The sequence below is a fragment of the Elgaria multicarinata genome, chromosome 5 (assembly GCF_023053635.1).
Source record: "Elgaria multicarinata webbii isolate HBS135686 ecotype San Diego chromosome 5, rElgMul1.1.pri, whole genome shotgun sequence".
Classification (NCBI taxonomy): Eukaryota; Metazoa; Chordata; class Lepidosauria; order Squamata; family Anguidae; genus Elgaria; species Elgaria multicarinata.
This window is the reverse complement of record NC_086175.1, coordinates 3,101,780-3,118,174: the sequence shown is the minus strand read 5'-3', so window position 1 is coordinate 3,118,174 and position 16,395 is coordinate 3,101,780. Positions and strand designations below refer to the sequence as shown.

At 41.8% G+C, this 16,395-nt stretch overlaps 1 protein-coding gene across 5 annotated transcripts in view; it reads left to right on the top strand.

Annotated features, from left to right (window-relative positions):
- The window catches only part of NICOL1 (NELL2 interacting cell ontogeny regulator 1), a 29,565-nt gene extending 15,411 nt beyond the window's left edge, over positions 1 to 14,154 (top strand). For 4 of the 5 annotated variants that reach the window (XM_063125908.1, XM_063125909.1, XM_063125910.1 and 1 more), the window contains 3 exons: positions 1,396 to 1,542; positions 9,535 to 9,623; positions 11,931 to 14,154. In XM_063125908.1, coding sequence (XP_062981978.1) covers positions 1,396 to 1,542; positions 9,535 to 9,623; positions 11,931 to 12,002 — 308 coding nt within the window. In that variant the 3' untranslated portion in view covers positions 12,003 to 14,154. The remainder of the gene's footprint in view (positions 1 to 1,395; positions 1,543 to 9,534; positions 9,624 to 11,930) is intronic. The other variant, XM_063125911.1, reaches the window with a different exon arrangement.
- The last annotated feature ends 2,241 nt before the right edge of the window (positions 14,155 to 16,395 follow it).

Here is a 16,395-nt window from a genome sequence, read left to right as displayed (position 1 = left end):
TGAAGCAGCTTTAGTTCAGGTGCCAGTTACTGAAGAGCTGTGTATGCATAGTTTTTATCTGGTTTTTGGAATATTAAAAGGCAAAATTCCAGACTTGCCCTCTGTCTTTATTAAATCAGAATTCTTATATCTTTGATTCATCATGCTTAGACATTGTGTCCCCTCAGAGCACTGCTTCCTAGCTTATGACTGTAAGACTGGTTCAGGCCACATTCCCCATCCTCCTAATTAATATTATTGCTACTGTGAACATCTGTTGCCTGAAGAAGAATGTTCTTATACTCTTTGAAAGCTTGGATCCATTGTAACTGTTTAACGGATCAAATAAATGATCCCATTTCACATCGCCCTAGTGGTCATGGGGCAGCCACAGTGCCTGCAGGTGCCACATTGCATATGCAACCCCTGCTCAGGGTCGTAATGTAATGTGAAACATGGGTTATGCAAAAGTTAAACAACTCCTGCATAATCCTAAAACAGATCTTTATTTAACCCTCAGTTAACCCATGGTCACTGGGTTCACATGACATGACAACCCTTGAGCGGGGGTTGCATATTCAAAATGGTGGCTGCCCACGCCACAGAATCACCATGGGTAATTTAACCCATAGTGCTGTGCAAACAGCCCTATTGTATAGTAATATACTGATGTTCTGGGTTTGCAGATAATAATTGTTCAAAAACACAGATGTTATGGCATTCAGAGTGCTGTGAGTGATATTTTGCTATGTTATGTGTCTCTCTCAATCCTATTTTAAAATGGTAGAAGCAAATATTAGGCATGCAGTTTTAATTGTTGTAGCTGGTACTCTTCTGGATGGAAGAAGTTGGGATGGTCAGCAGTCTGACCTGTTTCTGTGCAAAGAAACTGCTTTGTTCAACCCCAAAACACATTTTCAACTGTATGTTAGTGCTTCTATATGAAATATAACAGCTCTAGTAAAAACAAAAAAGTACAGTGGAGTTTGTACGAACTGGAGCTTCAAAGCTTCCAATAATTTAGCCATCTGTAACAAATAAGCTCTTCAGAAATTATCTCAACTTCATCTCTAGCTGCATCCATGGAACAGTTGACAGAGTAATAATTGAGATAGGGCTAGGCACAACTATTTTCTCAACTTTCTGCTAAGAAACCTGTTTGATATCTGTCTAGTCCTATCTCACTTAGTACTGTTTACAGTTCCATGGATGTGGTTGGAGACAAAGTTGAATAAGATGTGTCAATTATTAGGGAATTTTGATTTGCTGCTGCTGCTGCTAAACCTATCTTGCAGATAAAAAGGTATTCTACTCACTTGGATTGCTAAAAATATGCCTCTCTTATCATCCATCCAAATAATATTATTCAAATGATTACTGTCTGTACTGTTTCTCTCTGTATTCCTGTTTTTTCAGTGAAGGAGGAAGACTTAACAAGCAAGATGCTGAAGGCTTGTGTAAGCAAAGTGGTCATTTTAGTGCCTTTAATACTCATAGTTGGGCTTATTTCTACAAATCCAACTACAGCTGAAGAAGAATCAGGAACAACAGTCCCTGCTGAAAGTATGTACTGAATTTTATCTAGCCTCTCAAGTCAACACATCACAAGTGATTTCACAAAATTCTAAGGCAAATCTGAGTTTGCCACTGACCCTACATCCAGCAAGAAATTCTAGTCAATCATGTCTCCCTTACATGTATTCCTAACATGCACATTTGAAAATGTGTTTGGTGTTGCATTCACACTTCACATTTGTAGGTGTACATTTAAGACATCTTAGGAAGCACCTTCTCCCATATAAGACTCCCTGGAGGTTTTTCAGATGGAGTCTTACTCTACGTGCCATCATGGTTTGAAGTGATATTGACATCAACTAGGGCTTTTGAGGTACCAGAATTATGGAACAGACTGGCCTCTGAAGTTTATAGGGTCAGCTCAGGGAGGCGCAAGCCATGGCTATTCTGTTCAGGGTTGCCAGGGCCCACCAATGTTGCCGTTTGGCCCACCTGCCTGCCTGGTCCTTTAACTGCAGCAGCAGCAACAGCTGGGAAGCCACCTGCCATTTTGATTTTCCCATAATGCTCCAGAACGCCCACTGGAGCATTACAGGGGGGAAAAAGATGGACGGCTTCTGTATGCTCTCTTCCTATGCTCTTTCTAGTTTGAATAGATCTGATTTGGTTTTTAGATTATTGTCTCTTAATAGTATTTTTATTTATTGTTGTAACCTTCCTTTGAGGGTATTATGACAGGATAAAAATGACTAAAACAAATATTAGGTGTATAACTAAAATTGTAATGTGTGAACTGATCCTGAGTAAGATGTAGAACACTTTATACTTCATTAAGTGTTGTCATTAGGTCTGTTTACCCTTTGATCTCCTTCAGAATCACTGTGGGTGTTCTGGAAGTTCGCACTGAGCTATTGTGCTTGGTGTTGCCCTGAATCATCACTTCCTAACAACATTGACAGCGCAATCCTTACATGTCTACTCAGAAGTTCACTGGGGCTTGCTCTCAGGTTATTAGTGTGATATGCAAACCCGGAGTGCTGGGTTGTTTAGCCTCTAAGCAGGACGTGCCTGTGACCTGGCTGTGACGTGGGCTGGTCCTTCCCCCATTCACTCCTTTAGCCTTCCAATTGAGAGATGTCTATGCATTTTCTGCATTAATTTACCCTGGAACTTTGTTAATTCACTTCTCTGATATATTCTGAGCTCCGGAGCTGTGCAGCTTCAGAGTTGGGTGCTGGGTTAGCTGGGTTCGCTGATGTAGTGTTAGGGCTGTTGTGATACTTTTTGGAGTAGGGTTTATTTGCCCTCAGCTATTGGGCAGTATAAAAATGTAGTAAATAAACAAATTTGTGCTGGTGGGGTGTTCTAATCCCCCCTTAATTTTCCCCAAATTTCTTGTTTTTTCTGGGGGGAAATGAGATACCCCCCACGGCCTCAAAATTTACAGAAATTTTACATCTCTACACCAACATCATGCCTGGAGTTATTTGGTCCCTTCTCTGGGACACACTTAAGGCATATTTAAGGGGCTTTATTATCTTATATAGCACTAATTATTTTATTTATTTATTTATTTATTACATTTTTATACTGCCCAATAACCGAAGCTCTCTGGGCGGTTCACAAAAGTTAAAACCATAATAAAACAACCAACATGTTAAAAGCACAATTACAAAATACAATATAAAAAGCACAACCAAGATAAAACCACGCAGCAAAATTGATATAAGATTAAAAAAACATAGTTAGAACAGTAAAATTTAAATTTAAGTTAAAGTTAAGTGTTAAAATACTGAGAGAATAAAAAGGTCTTCAGCTGGCGACGAAAGCAGTACAGTGTAGGCGCCAGGCGGACCTCTCTGGGGAGCTCATTCCACAACCGGGGTGCCATTAATGTTCTAAAGGGTTGAATAGACTTAAATTCCCACCAGAAGTGGCCACCATAAATTATAACACTACTCCCACCTCTGGAAACTGACACACTGATGCAGCTTAGCTATAACATCAGTTTATTTATTACATTTCCATACCATCCAATAGCTGAAGCTCTCTGGGCAGTTCACAATAAGCTACTTTCCTCATGGGTTGAATTTACTCTGACCTGTATCAAACAGAACTATTAGGAGTCAGGTGAAAAAGTGGGACAGTTGCCAGCTTTTAAACTAAAACAAGCACATACCTGCAATTGTATTGCAGCTAGTAAAGATGATTTAGGACATACTCCTGTTACCCCTAAGGCAATTGTTGTCCCCCGAAAGGACAGGAGGGCCCATGCCCAGTGTGCTAGGTCCAATAAAACACACAGGGATGGAGAATCCAACATAATCTTTATTTTCTCAATCGGTGCAGAAAGGGGTGCTTGGCGATCGTTTGCAAAGCAAGCACACACGACTTAGTGCCCGCTACCCTTATATAGTCTTGGAAACTTGCCAGTGTGTATGCTTCCCATAGGTTACAGTTTACACATGCACCTAAGCTGTTAGGCAAACGATCTTCCTGGCGCCTGTGCCAGACACCATGTTGACCATTCTCTCTCACATAGCAAATGTAAATAGCACAGCAGGACACGTCAGCAAGTTAGGAATTTCCACAATATTTATTTTTTATTTATTTATTGCATTTCTATGCCGCCCAATAGCTGAAGCTCTCTGGGCGGTTTACAAAATTAAGACAATTCAAGTATAAAACAACAGTATAAAGCCATAATATAAAATACAATATAAAAGCACAACCAAGATAAAAACAGCAGCAATGCAAAAATACAAATTTAAAATACAAATTTAAAACAGCAAGTTCAAATTAATTTATACACTGTTAAAATACTGGGAGAATAAAAAGGTCTTCACCTGGCGTCTAAAAGACTATAATGTAGGTGCCAAGCGAACCTCCTTAAGGAGCTCATTCCACAGCCGGGGTGCCACAGCAGAGAAGGCCCTCCTCTGGTAGCCGCCTGCCTCACTTCCTTTGGCCGGGGCTCGTGGAGAAGGACCCCTGAGGATGACCTTAGGGTCTGGGCAGGTACATATGGGGGGAGGTGTTCCTTCAGATAGCCTGGCCCCAATCTGTTTAGGGCTTTAAATGTTAATACCAGCACTTTGAATAGGGCCCGGACCTGGACTGGCAGCCAGTGAAGTTGGAAAGGACTGGCGTGATGTGGTCTCGTCAACCAGTCCCTGTTAGTAACCGTGCTGCCCTGTTTTATACCAGTTGAAGTTAAAAAACCCTTTTGAGGCTATGACTCTCTGTGAATAGGCTCATAACCCTCACCCAAATTCCTCAAGTCCAAAGGCTTATAGCTTTTACTAGTCTTCTGTCATTTCTAGAAACTTTTTTTCTTCTGGATTGGGTCTAATACACCTGTTTTCATGATCATTATTTGGCTAGGTGAGATAGGAATCATATTCTTAATTGCATTGCAACACATAGGCACACACTGTATTCCACAACAGATCATTAAAAAGATACATACTATAGCTATAATAAAAAGGAAGATTTGTCTTAATCTGGATAAATTCAGAAGCCAGGAGGTGAGCTATGAAAAATCAAGCCCATTATCCTGCTCGATGTGTTCTATGATTTTCTGTAGCTCTTGCACTTTTGATTCTACTAACTCGGAATTATCAGACAAATTAAACCAACACATCCCTTCATATTCTTCTCACCCATAGATATGTCTCAGTAAAAGGTAGAGTCTATGGCTGCTCTGTTCTGCAAAGTGGCTTCTCTCAATCCTTTTACCTTAACATTCAGGGCAGCCAAGGCTTGTAAAGTGTAATTCAGGCCTTTGGCCAGGGCGCAGGCTACTCGGCTTATCTGGATGCTGTTGGCTACAGCCAAACCCAGGACTCCTACTAGAGACACAGCTAAAGACACTGCCTCTGCTTTACTCATTAGATCTATATCACTGTTGCAGGTTTCATCTAGAATAACACCTCGTTTCTGTCGGATGAGCCTAGAGCCGGATGCGCTATGGGGCTTGGGCTGACCTCCTGGCCTTTCTGGCAGCCAAAGAGTGAGTCTACCCAATGAGCAGGGCCCACCTGTGACATTGGCCAGAGTATAAGAATAGGCTTGTCTTCCACACAATAGAAACCATCCTATAGGCAACACTGTGTGAGAGTAGACATATGTTTCTTGTGTCTGATTATAGCATTGTAAAGGGGGATCCCTTTTTCCTGTTACATTTACACACTTCTGAGTACAGTTTACTAAGTTTACACACTAGGTATGGTTGGGATTCTGAGCCACCTTTAACTCCTGAAAATGGAACATTTCTTTGCTCATGTTATTTGTGTTTTTCCCTCCAGGTCCCCAGTCAAAATAATTTCCGTAAGTGACAGGGGCGGCACTATTTTGCCCAACCCAGGTCAAATTCTTCAGGAACTGGAGGGGAGTGGGCATTCCTATCATGCATGAAGTAAAGTCCTCTTGGACTGATGTCCCCCCAGCGAAACGAAATCTGCTGAGCTACATAAACCCATGCATTTTGTCCTGTCTCAAACTTTGTGTTCAGTAATCCTCCCACCCCAGTTAGACATAGGAAGAAAATGATTTTTAACATAGTTACTGCTTTTTGAATAAGAATTTAAGTCCCTCTATATGTTCAGCGCTCCAACATTGTCCTGTTGTGTTGGCTTCCGGGGTGACACTCACACTGGTTTTGTCCTCTGGCAACACTTTAGGAGCTGCCTTCACTCGAGTGTAGTGGATCCACAGTTTCACTCTTTGGGCCTTTACTGCCGGATGGGTGGTGAGGATCACAAGGTGAGGTCCCTTCCACTTGGGTTGCAGGGGATCACCTTCCACGACCAGATCAGGACCTTATCTCCTATGTGGAACTTATGGACAGGTGTATCAAATGGCAAAGTTTACAATATACCTGTGGAGAGAGGACAACACACCAGACAGAGACTGCAAATAATCTTTTACCCATGCTTCCCCCTTACATGCATTTGATTTCTGTGTGTCACCACTGGATTTCTAGGATATGGTTTCCCGTACATTAATTCAAAGGGGCTAACTCCCAATTTGGCTCGAGGGGCGATTTGCACTCGAAGCAAAGAGCTTCGGCTATTGGGCAGTATATAAATGTAATAAAATAAATAAATAAATAAATAAATATAAAAGGAATCACTTGATCAGTGGTTCTAAGCCTTTCCGAGCCTCTCATTTCAATGGATATTGAGGAACCCTGGGCGGAATGACTCCAGGCTTGAGGTCAATCTTGATGGGGGGGGGGGATTTTGCTCTCCCCGGTTTCTCTCCAGCCCACACCCAGAGCACAACAGCATTTTCTTCTCAGTTATTCTTCAGAGGGAATAACTTCTCCCTCTGCTGGTTTCATCTGAGCCTTCTAAGCTTCTTCAGCTGGAATTTTCATTGTAATCCTGCCCTCTGAAAAAGTAAACTGAGTGTGCAATTTACACAACAAGTCTCATCCAAAAAGGTGAAGGGGGCACTCTGGCATATGTAAAAACTAATGAGACACCTTCGTGCCTCCAAACTTGCATTCCATGGGGGCTGCGTAGGGGAGATAAGTCCGTTGTCCCGTAGCCCCAATGATGGGGATCTTAGCTCTGGATAAAGGCACTTTAAAATTTGTCAATAGCGAGTTGCTCCACTATCTACTAAAAAGTCACCAAGTTCTCTCCCTACTTGCACTTTAACCAGGGACTCATTGGGGGAGCCAGGTATTTCTTCTGTCCCCCCCTGATGTCCTGGGTTGATTGCCCAATAAACAGCATGTTAAACATCTTAGCATTATCTGCCTGATCTGGATCTAAATCAGTCCATTGCTTAGTGGCTGCACACAACCGTCCATAGAAGCTAGAGGGATCCTCCTTAGGTGCCTGGTGGATCTCATACAACCTGGAAAAAGTTACAGAAAGTAGAAGGGGCAGCAGAGAAGAACATCAGCCAGCTAGTGGAAATTGCTTATAGAGTGTACTCTAACCATGACCAGGTTAAGGAAAAGAAGGAAGACAAGAGAGTGGAAATGTAGGCATCATTGCTGGCAGTGGCAATAGTTGACCAGAGGGGAAGAGGACGGGGAGGAGGAAGCAGAGGAAGGGGGGGCGAACTACACCCTGGGAGGAAGGGGACAAGGATTCAGGTTGGGACCCAAACAATGTGCAAGCTGCAAACAAAATGGCCATTGGAAGAATGAATGCCCCAAAAGAAGGGAGAAGAAGCAAGACGAAGAAGAAAGGTTGATGATGTTGGAAGACTCTGAATAAGAGTGAGGAGAACAAAACATTTAATAAATGCAAAAAATCTTGCACACCTGTTACCAATACTAAAAAAATGTGATTTTGACTCATTTTTTTACACAATCCAGTCCAACAGATGAATCTACAGCATCTGTGTTGTACTACACATTGTACTATCACATTTTTCTTTTATCAAGCTGAAACAGAAAGGGAGTCTTTTTGTTGCTAGATTTTTTCAATTTCGAATTAAGCCATGGAAATCCTTCCAAAGTATGAGAGAAGCCCTGAGGTTTCCAACCCTGGAAATTTCTGTGAGTCACGTGAATGCTATAAATAGCGTATTTAGAGAAGCCCCAAGACTTCCTTCAAGTGTTTTAGTTTTATCACAACTCACACTGTGTAATTTCACCCCCTCTGTGGGTTATTCCATGGGAGCATTCAGCCTGTAAAAGAAAAGTAAGCAAGAATAATGGATTATTTCAAGTAAAATGAGGTAAAACACTGGGAGTTTACCAACTTTTTTGTTACATTTTAAAAGAGGACACAAATGCTCCTTCATTGGAATGGTATTCTGGGGAATAGGCAGGGAGAATAATATATGAAAACCTGTATTGATAGGAATGGTTTTACTTGATTCTTAATCCTCTGCAGTAGAAAAATATCCATGGTGCCACTCTCTCATGTGTGGTGCATAGCTGTGATTGCATCATCCATATGGCTATCATTCCCAAACTCATTATCTGAGTGTTTGATTGATTTGAATGTGTAAGCTCTCATTGGAAAGATATTTACATAAGCTACAAAACATGTCATGACTTGTGATGAAATTTGTTTTTGTCGTTTTTTAGGCAAAAAATGAAAGAAAATGGGTCAAACCCAGTTTTGTTCTTTGTACTGTGAACAGGGGTGTGAACGTTTGTGTGTGTGTGTGTGTGTGTGTGTGTGTGTGTATTTGTATATGACAGTATGAAGTAACACTTCATGCATCTTTTATTGGCAAGATCTACACTACTGCTTTAAAATGGTTTATAACAGTCGTGACAACTGTTGGGGCCCAGGACACACACCGTATACAGTTTTCAAAGTGTCATATCCTGCTTGGTGTAGATCTGGCCAATGTGAACCATGTAGGACAGGTTATGCTAGAATAAATTTGTTAGTCTTTAAAGCGCCACAAAACTTTGTTGTTTTTGTTGCAACAGACTAACCTGGCTACCCTTCTGGAAAGAGGCATGTGCTGTTTTCACATGATTAGCCAGCGACTGCCGTATTTGGTGGCTGTATAGGAAGGGAAGTTGGAATGAATTGCATTGCATGGAACTTTGGTGCTGTTTGTGTGAAGGGTCAGGAGGACAGGACTGAAGGTTCAGAAGCAACATTGCCATGCAGAGCACTATGCTCTGTCATCAAACAAGTGAGCCCCATTCTAAACCTTATCCAGATATTTTGGGGGCATTTCAACTTTTTCAAAAGTGGTGGGACTTGAACATGAAAGCTGACATTGTTCTATCTTGATAAGAGTATATTTCTGTGCACCTTTGGTCATTGTTGCATTCAGTCAAGACACTCAGGGTGCTTACAGACAAGCCTTTTATCGTGCCATTGCTCTGCCTGATTCACTGAATTTTATGGGATCCAGACATTGTTGCCTCCCACTCATAACCCTTCCATGTTTTTCCACAGCTTTTTTGTGTCCTTTAAGGAGAGAAAGATGGTATAGCTGTACTTTCTCATTGTTAGCACTAAGAGCCCTGTCTGAAAGGCCCTTGCGTTCATTCTCATCAATATTTCATCTTTCTTTACCAATAACGTTACTAAAATCCACTTCTAGGTCGCCCGTGTGTTGATTGTCATGCATTTGAATTCATGCAGAGGGCTTTGCAAGATTTAAAGAAGACAGCATACAATTTAGATTCACGGGTAAGGCTTCTATCTTCTTACATGCAAAAAAGCAGTGCTTGAACTGGGAGACAGCAAGTTGGCTGAAGTCAGCTTGGGGATGCAGGGCCTCTCTGAGGGATCTGGAGGCAAGGATAGTGGAATGACACTAACAGTAGAGAGTAATGCACAGACACAAGCCTTAAGCTTCTGGAAGTTAGAGTCAGGTTGAAGAGAAGTAAGAGCTTGACATTTGCTTTCCTTCTGCTTGCGGTCTGTGTGGAGGAAGGGAATTTGCCTCATAGGAAAGCCAGTGTGTTGTAGTGGCTAGAGTGTTGGACTGGACTCAAGAGATCCAGATTTTACTCCCTATTCAGCCATGAAGCTCACTGGATGACTTTGGGCCAGTCACTGACTCTCAGGCCTGGTTCAGACAACACGCTAAACCATGCTGCTTAACGACAAAATGGTTACCATTTTGTGGTTAAGCAGCATGGTTTAGTGTGTTGTCTGAACCAGGCCTCAGCCTAACCTACCTCACAAGGTTGTTGTGAGGATAAAATAGAGAGGAGGGTTATATAAGCCACCTCGGGTTCCTGCAAGAGTCAAAATTTGGGATATAAATATAGTAAATAAATAAATAAATAAATAAATAAATAAATAAATAAATAAATGGATATAATTCTTCGTAGCTTAATTCCCTCCTGCCCACCCCACCCACTCTCCATCCAGTCTAGCACAAGCCTTTGCAATAGCTTTGAGGGGAAGGGGTGGGGGTGGGGAGAGCAAGCTCCTTGGTTCCTAAGCCATTGCAGAGACTTGAGCAACAAAGAATCCTGAGGCACCTTAAAGACTAACAAACAAATTCTGAACCTGGGACCTTCTGCATGCAAAGCATGTGCTCTGCCACTGAGCTATGGTCTCTCCCATGACAGTTCATCTTTGCAGGTACCCCCTAACACTGGACAAGTCAGATGTCATTCTGGCTTCCTTTAATAACGGGCTCAAGTTAAAGGAAGCCAGATTCCAGCTGGACATCAGGAAAAACTTCCTGACTGTTAGAGCAGTATGACAATGGAATCAGTTACCTAGGGAGGTTGTGGCCTCTCCCACACTGGAGGCCTTCAAGAGACAGCTGGATAAGCACCTGTCAGGGGTGCTTTAGGGTGGATTCCTGCATTGAGCAGGGGGTTGGATTCGATGGCCTTGTAGGCCTCTTCCAACTCTGCTATTCTATGATTCTAAGTACAGTGTTCAGTTCCATGTATTGCACTTTAAGGACATAGATAAATTGGAATAGGTTCAGATGAGGACAACAAACATAATCATTGGTAGGATAACCATTTGAAAAGGAGGACAGGGCTCTTGCATCTTTAACAGTTGTAGAGAGATTTCAGCAGGTGTCATTTGTATGCATGCAGCACCTGGTGAAATTTCCTCTTCATCACACCAGTTAAAGCTACAGGAGCCTTGCTCTTTTTTGCATCTGGTCACTGTAGGCAAGGCTCCTGCAGTTTTAACTGGTGTGATGAAGAGGGAATTTCACCAGGTGCTGCATGCATACAAATGACACCTGCTGAAATTCCCTTCTCTATACAACTGTTAAAGATAAAGGAGCCCTGTCCTCCTTTTCATATGGTCAGCCTAATCATTGGAATGGAAAATAAATCCTATGAGGAAAGGTTGGTTGAAGGAACTGGATGTGTTTAGTTTCCTCACTGGATGCCCTCAAGCAGAAGCAGGACAAACATCTGCTGGGGATGCTCCAGCACTGGATTTCCTGCATCAGGCAGGGGGTTGAACTATCTGGCCTACAAGGCCGCTTTCAAGCCTTAGGATACTAGTACTAGAAACTATGTGCTGCAGCAAACAGATTATTGGCAGAGGTGAGCTTTTACAGTGCTTTTCACCTGTTTGGAGGAGTGCGAGGTGGAAGGCATTGGGGAGCCCTCCATCTAATGCAACGGGCTGCTGTCAATTGGCAATGCTAGTCAAGTGCTATGTGGCTGGGCTATGCGCATAACACCATGTGGAGAGCCTGTTTTTATATAGCCCACCTTTAAATAGCCCACCCAATTATATATAGCTGTATAAAATTAGTGCTATATTGAAGGGAGGCTTAATTGCTGCTTGGAAACAGTAAACAACACATCCGGCTACTTTTCTCAAGTTTCCTCATTTGTAACAAAAAGCAGGAGTTTGTGAGCTAACCTGTTGATGCAAAGTTTTTGCCCTTAACGTTGTCTTCTTCTTCTTCTCCTTCTCCTTCTCCTTCTCCTTCTCCTTCTCCTTCTCCTTCTCCTCCTCTTCCTCCTCTCTCTCTCTCTCTCTCCCTCTCCCTCCATGCAGACAGAGACATTGCTTTTTAAAGTGGAGAAGAGAACTCTGTGTGACTGTTTAACTGCAAATACATTGAACTGAATACTGGCGATCCATCTAGGAGTCACTGGTACTTCAACAGCTTCTAGAATGCTGCTGTTAATGCAGACAGCTGTAGGAAATAAAATACTGCAAACATGTAATCCACAGGGCACTTATGAATCTTACAATTTCGGTATGAGATAGCTGTAGATCTGGCTTCTGAATGCTTATGTAATTCCCTTTTTTCCACCTGTGTTGATGTCATCATAAATACCAAGATGCCCCCCTCCCCCCAAAAAAGGCAAAAGTTGAAAAGGGTGCTGTTAGCGTTTATTGCAAAAATATGAACAATGTATTTTTGGAATCTCCTTTTTAAGTTTCCATTTTTCCCCTACTGAAGAGAAACTCAAAACACATCAGTGCATCAGGATTCTTCAGATTTTCTCCTCACTTTCTCCCCTCCCCTGCATTTCAGAAATAACTATATAATAATTTACACAAAGGAGATTAAGAAAATAAAGGAAAATGAAGCAAAACAAATGAAGCAAACTAGCTGTGCAGCATTTAATCAATTAGTTAATTTGTTTGTTTGTTTGTTTAATCAACTGAAAATGTGTCCCCCATTTATCAGGCAGCAGATTTTTCAAATTTCAAAACAGTCAGGTGGTTATAAAAATTGCAGGTGAGAAACACCATCTTAAAAGAGGTATTCTTCTTTCTCTGACACACAGGGGAAATGCCTCTTCTAAGATTATAATCTGCTATGAACATCTAAAAAATAAAAAAAGGATACTTCTTGTTTTAGAAATACTGTTTATCTCCATTTGTAAATGCAGTTGCTAGATTAATTGATCAATAGATTAAAATTCATATGAACCATTGTTTAAAATGTCTTTAGTCATGTTGCTGCCCTAAACTAAATAAGTAAATGGTTCTCTGTCTCAGTATGTTGCACCAAAATTTTGCTGTATTCCACTAGATCGATTCATAGTAACACATAAAAATAAAGAAAAGCAAAAAGCAAACCTGAGATGATTTGATAATATAAATAAATGGTTCCAATAATTGAAGAATTAAATTTCTCAATAAATTTTACAGCTTTGAAAATCATATTTATTGTCAAGAACAGCTTTACCAATGAAATGAAACAAGCTCAATCCTCAAGATTTTTCTTTAAACAAAACAGTGGGCCTTCAGGAACTGCCTATAGCTTTTTAGAAGTTACTGAGGATGATCCAGAAAGCTTTCACTTTCCCACCTTCTCACCACAGGCATATGGAAGACCCTTTCTGGCCACACTGCTGCTAACATTTTTGTGCCTCAGTATATGATGTAATCTGCATTGTGTCATATACCATTTCCATGCCACTTTGTAGGTTAAACTTTCATAGGTTTGGACAAATGGCCTTAAAGACTTTGGTTGACCAGATGTTCTTCCACTACTGTATAATTCCCCCCCACCCTTGGACTGTACCCCAGTTTTGGAATAAAATCCAATAAAAGTCCCCCAGCGTTGGAGAGATGTACTTTTAAAAATAATGATATGAGAGCATGCCATTACATTGCTGTGTTCAAATTCATAGCATTTTTATTGCGAAGCTGATATTTGCAATAATATTTTTGGCACCATTTCTGGCACTTACCTTCTACTTTTTTGGACTATTTTGTGCTGTTCTCTTGTTCTTATTATGCTGTTTTCATAAGAACCAGTTCAGGGAATGTCCACTTTCATTTTAGAAGACAAAATAAACTTGCAGCTAGGTTGGAAACATGTAATAAATGATATATGAATGCTCAGAAATCAGAAGCACTATTTGACTTCTGCTCCAATTTTTATATGTCCTTCAAAAGAAAATCCTTGTACTTATGTACCAAATGTGATTGACCAAAATATGATCCACACATAATAGAAGCAATAATTGACATAGTTATTGCAGCTGTTATCTCCATGAGAAACTACATTCTGTTTCTGGTGACAAGACTCAGTTCTTTTCTTAATTTCAAGGTACGAAGCTAAGACTAAGAACTCCATCACACCAGCGATTTATCACACACTCGCCATGCCTGGTATGCGGTTTTGCAGCCCGCTACTCACATCACGTCCTTGTCCTGCACTCATTTTGCCTCTTCCCCTCTATGTTTTGTTTCTTTTTGCAGTAGGGAAAGACTGTTTTTTCCCCTCCATGCGCAATAAAGCTGTTCCTCTCTCCCATGTATTGCTGTCCTTGTGCTATATTGGACCATCCCGTTTTTTGTTGGGGCGTGTCTTGCTGATGAAAGAAGAGAGTGGGCCTCCATATGAACTCCCTGTACAGATTGCACCAGGTCGGCTGAAGGGCCTGAAGACGTGTCCCTAGCCCAGTTCCTCAGTCAATTTGGGGGTAGCTTTGGCCACCCAGGAGGCAGATCTGGCACACATTGGTTCATGGCCCCCTCTTGGGCCGAGGATGTCAGCAAGGAAAGGGCATGGAGACCATCAGGCACAGAGAAACATTCCCACCCCACCCACCTTGCTCGGAAGTCCCATCACTGCAGGGAACAACTCAGCCTCTCTCCTTGCTTGTTCCTTCTTCCTTCCACTTTTTCAGTTGAATTTCACTGTTTTTCTTCTCTCCGCCTGTCTCTCCATTTCCGCCCTGCCTGTAAATTTGGTCCTTTTAACCTCAGAACCTACACCAAATTGGGTCCAAAACACCCCAGTGGGTAATCAGTGCTAATCCAAACAGACAAACATTTAATACCACCACAAACATGATTGTAAATAAGAATCTATTTATTGTAAAAATTGTAAAATTAAACAAATTGGCATGGTGGTTATATGTATACAATCTCTCTCTCTCTGTGGTTACAAGAAAAGAGAATGAAATGTAAAGACAAGATTAAGTAAAAGAATTGCAATTGCCAAAGCAGGTATTACAAATTTAGCTAATAAGATAATGGCTTGAGCTTCTAGCATTGTTATGACTCCTCCTATTTTGCTTCTGTTTATTATTTGCGATTTACAGCTAAACTAAAACATTTTCTGCAATACTAAAACATAGTACTTAACTCTCCCTACTCTTCCTCCTGCACTATTTGAATCTAAAAGCTATGCTGAAGTTCCTCTGGGCATGTGAAGAGTAAAAGCAGAAGTCAGAGAACTTCTAAGGCTTGGAAATAATTTCAAGTTGCTTAACTCCAATGGCCCCACCGGTGCAGAACGCCCTCTAATTCCTCCTCTCCTAACTGTCACTCTTTTCCAAGGAGTTTCCTCTTCATTGGCTTTCCTCCCCTCAGCATACTCCACTTCTGCTTCAGCTGGCTGTTGTTCTTCAATCTCATGTGCTTCTTGTTGCTGTTGCAGTTCCACCGTTCGGTCTAAGAACTCCTCGACTTCTTTTATTCCTTGGAGGGTGGACACTCGCTGCTCAAGTCCCCTCACTTTTTCTTCCAAAAGTGCCACCAGCTTGCACTTGTTGCAGGTATACGCCATTTTGAGCTCAGGCAGAAACACGAACATTGCACACCCTTTGCAGGTCACCACCTCTAGGGACTCCTTTCCATCCATATTGTCGATTAGGCACTGATTGCTGAGTCCAACTGACAATCAGGCCACTCCCCCTTCAGCTCCTGCAGCAACTATTCACACCGACCTCTCACTCAGCACTCAGGAGCACATGGCAAGCACACGGCCTCTTTGAATTGGCAGCCTCCTGGGTTTCCTTGAGGCTTCTCTTCTTCCCCTGTCCTTGGTCTCCTCTTCCCCTACACTCCCCCTGTCAAACTCCTGTTAGCTCGCTCCCTGTTCGCTCGCTCCCTGGGAATCTGGCTTACTTTTATAGCTCCTACTTGAGCTGTGCCAGCTGCTCTTCCCTGCTTCTGCTTAGCTCCAAGTCAGGAACCGGAATGAGACATGATGCCTGATCTGGAAATAAAAGACTGTGAGCTGGATAGGATTCATAGAGTGGGAGGAGTAAACTACAGAGGAGCAATTAAAGATATCCTATTGAAATTTGGCAGCTATTACAAAAAAGAGCAAGTTATGAAGAAATTGAGGTCTATGGCTCTGATAAAATACAAAGGCAGAGCAGTGCAAATCTACAACGATCTTTGTCAGCAAACACTCCAATGGAGACGCAGCATTAAGCAAATAACTGAAACATTAACAAAGAATGCAATAAAGTATGCCTGGGGTTACCCTGTTTTCTTAAGATTTTCACATGGTGGGAGGCAGCACAGAGTAACCTCTTTGGATCAGGGCAAGGAGTTGCTGCAGAGTTTGGGTTTGTTTAATGATGCAAGTCCGGAAGCTGCAGTTGGGAATGGAAGTGAAGCTGGAGCGTCTGGGATGCAATAAATTTGATAAGTTGACTATGAGATAATAATACATAAAAGTTGTTAAAATATAGAGGTCTTGCTGGTCAGGCGGAGCACTGCCTCCCCCCCTCCCTTAAAGGTAGATAACGGCCGGAGT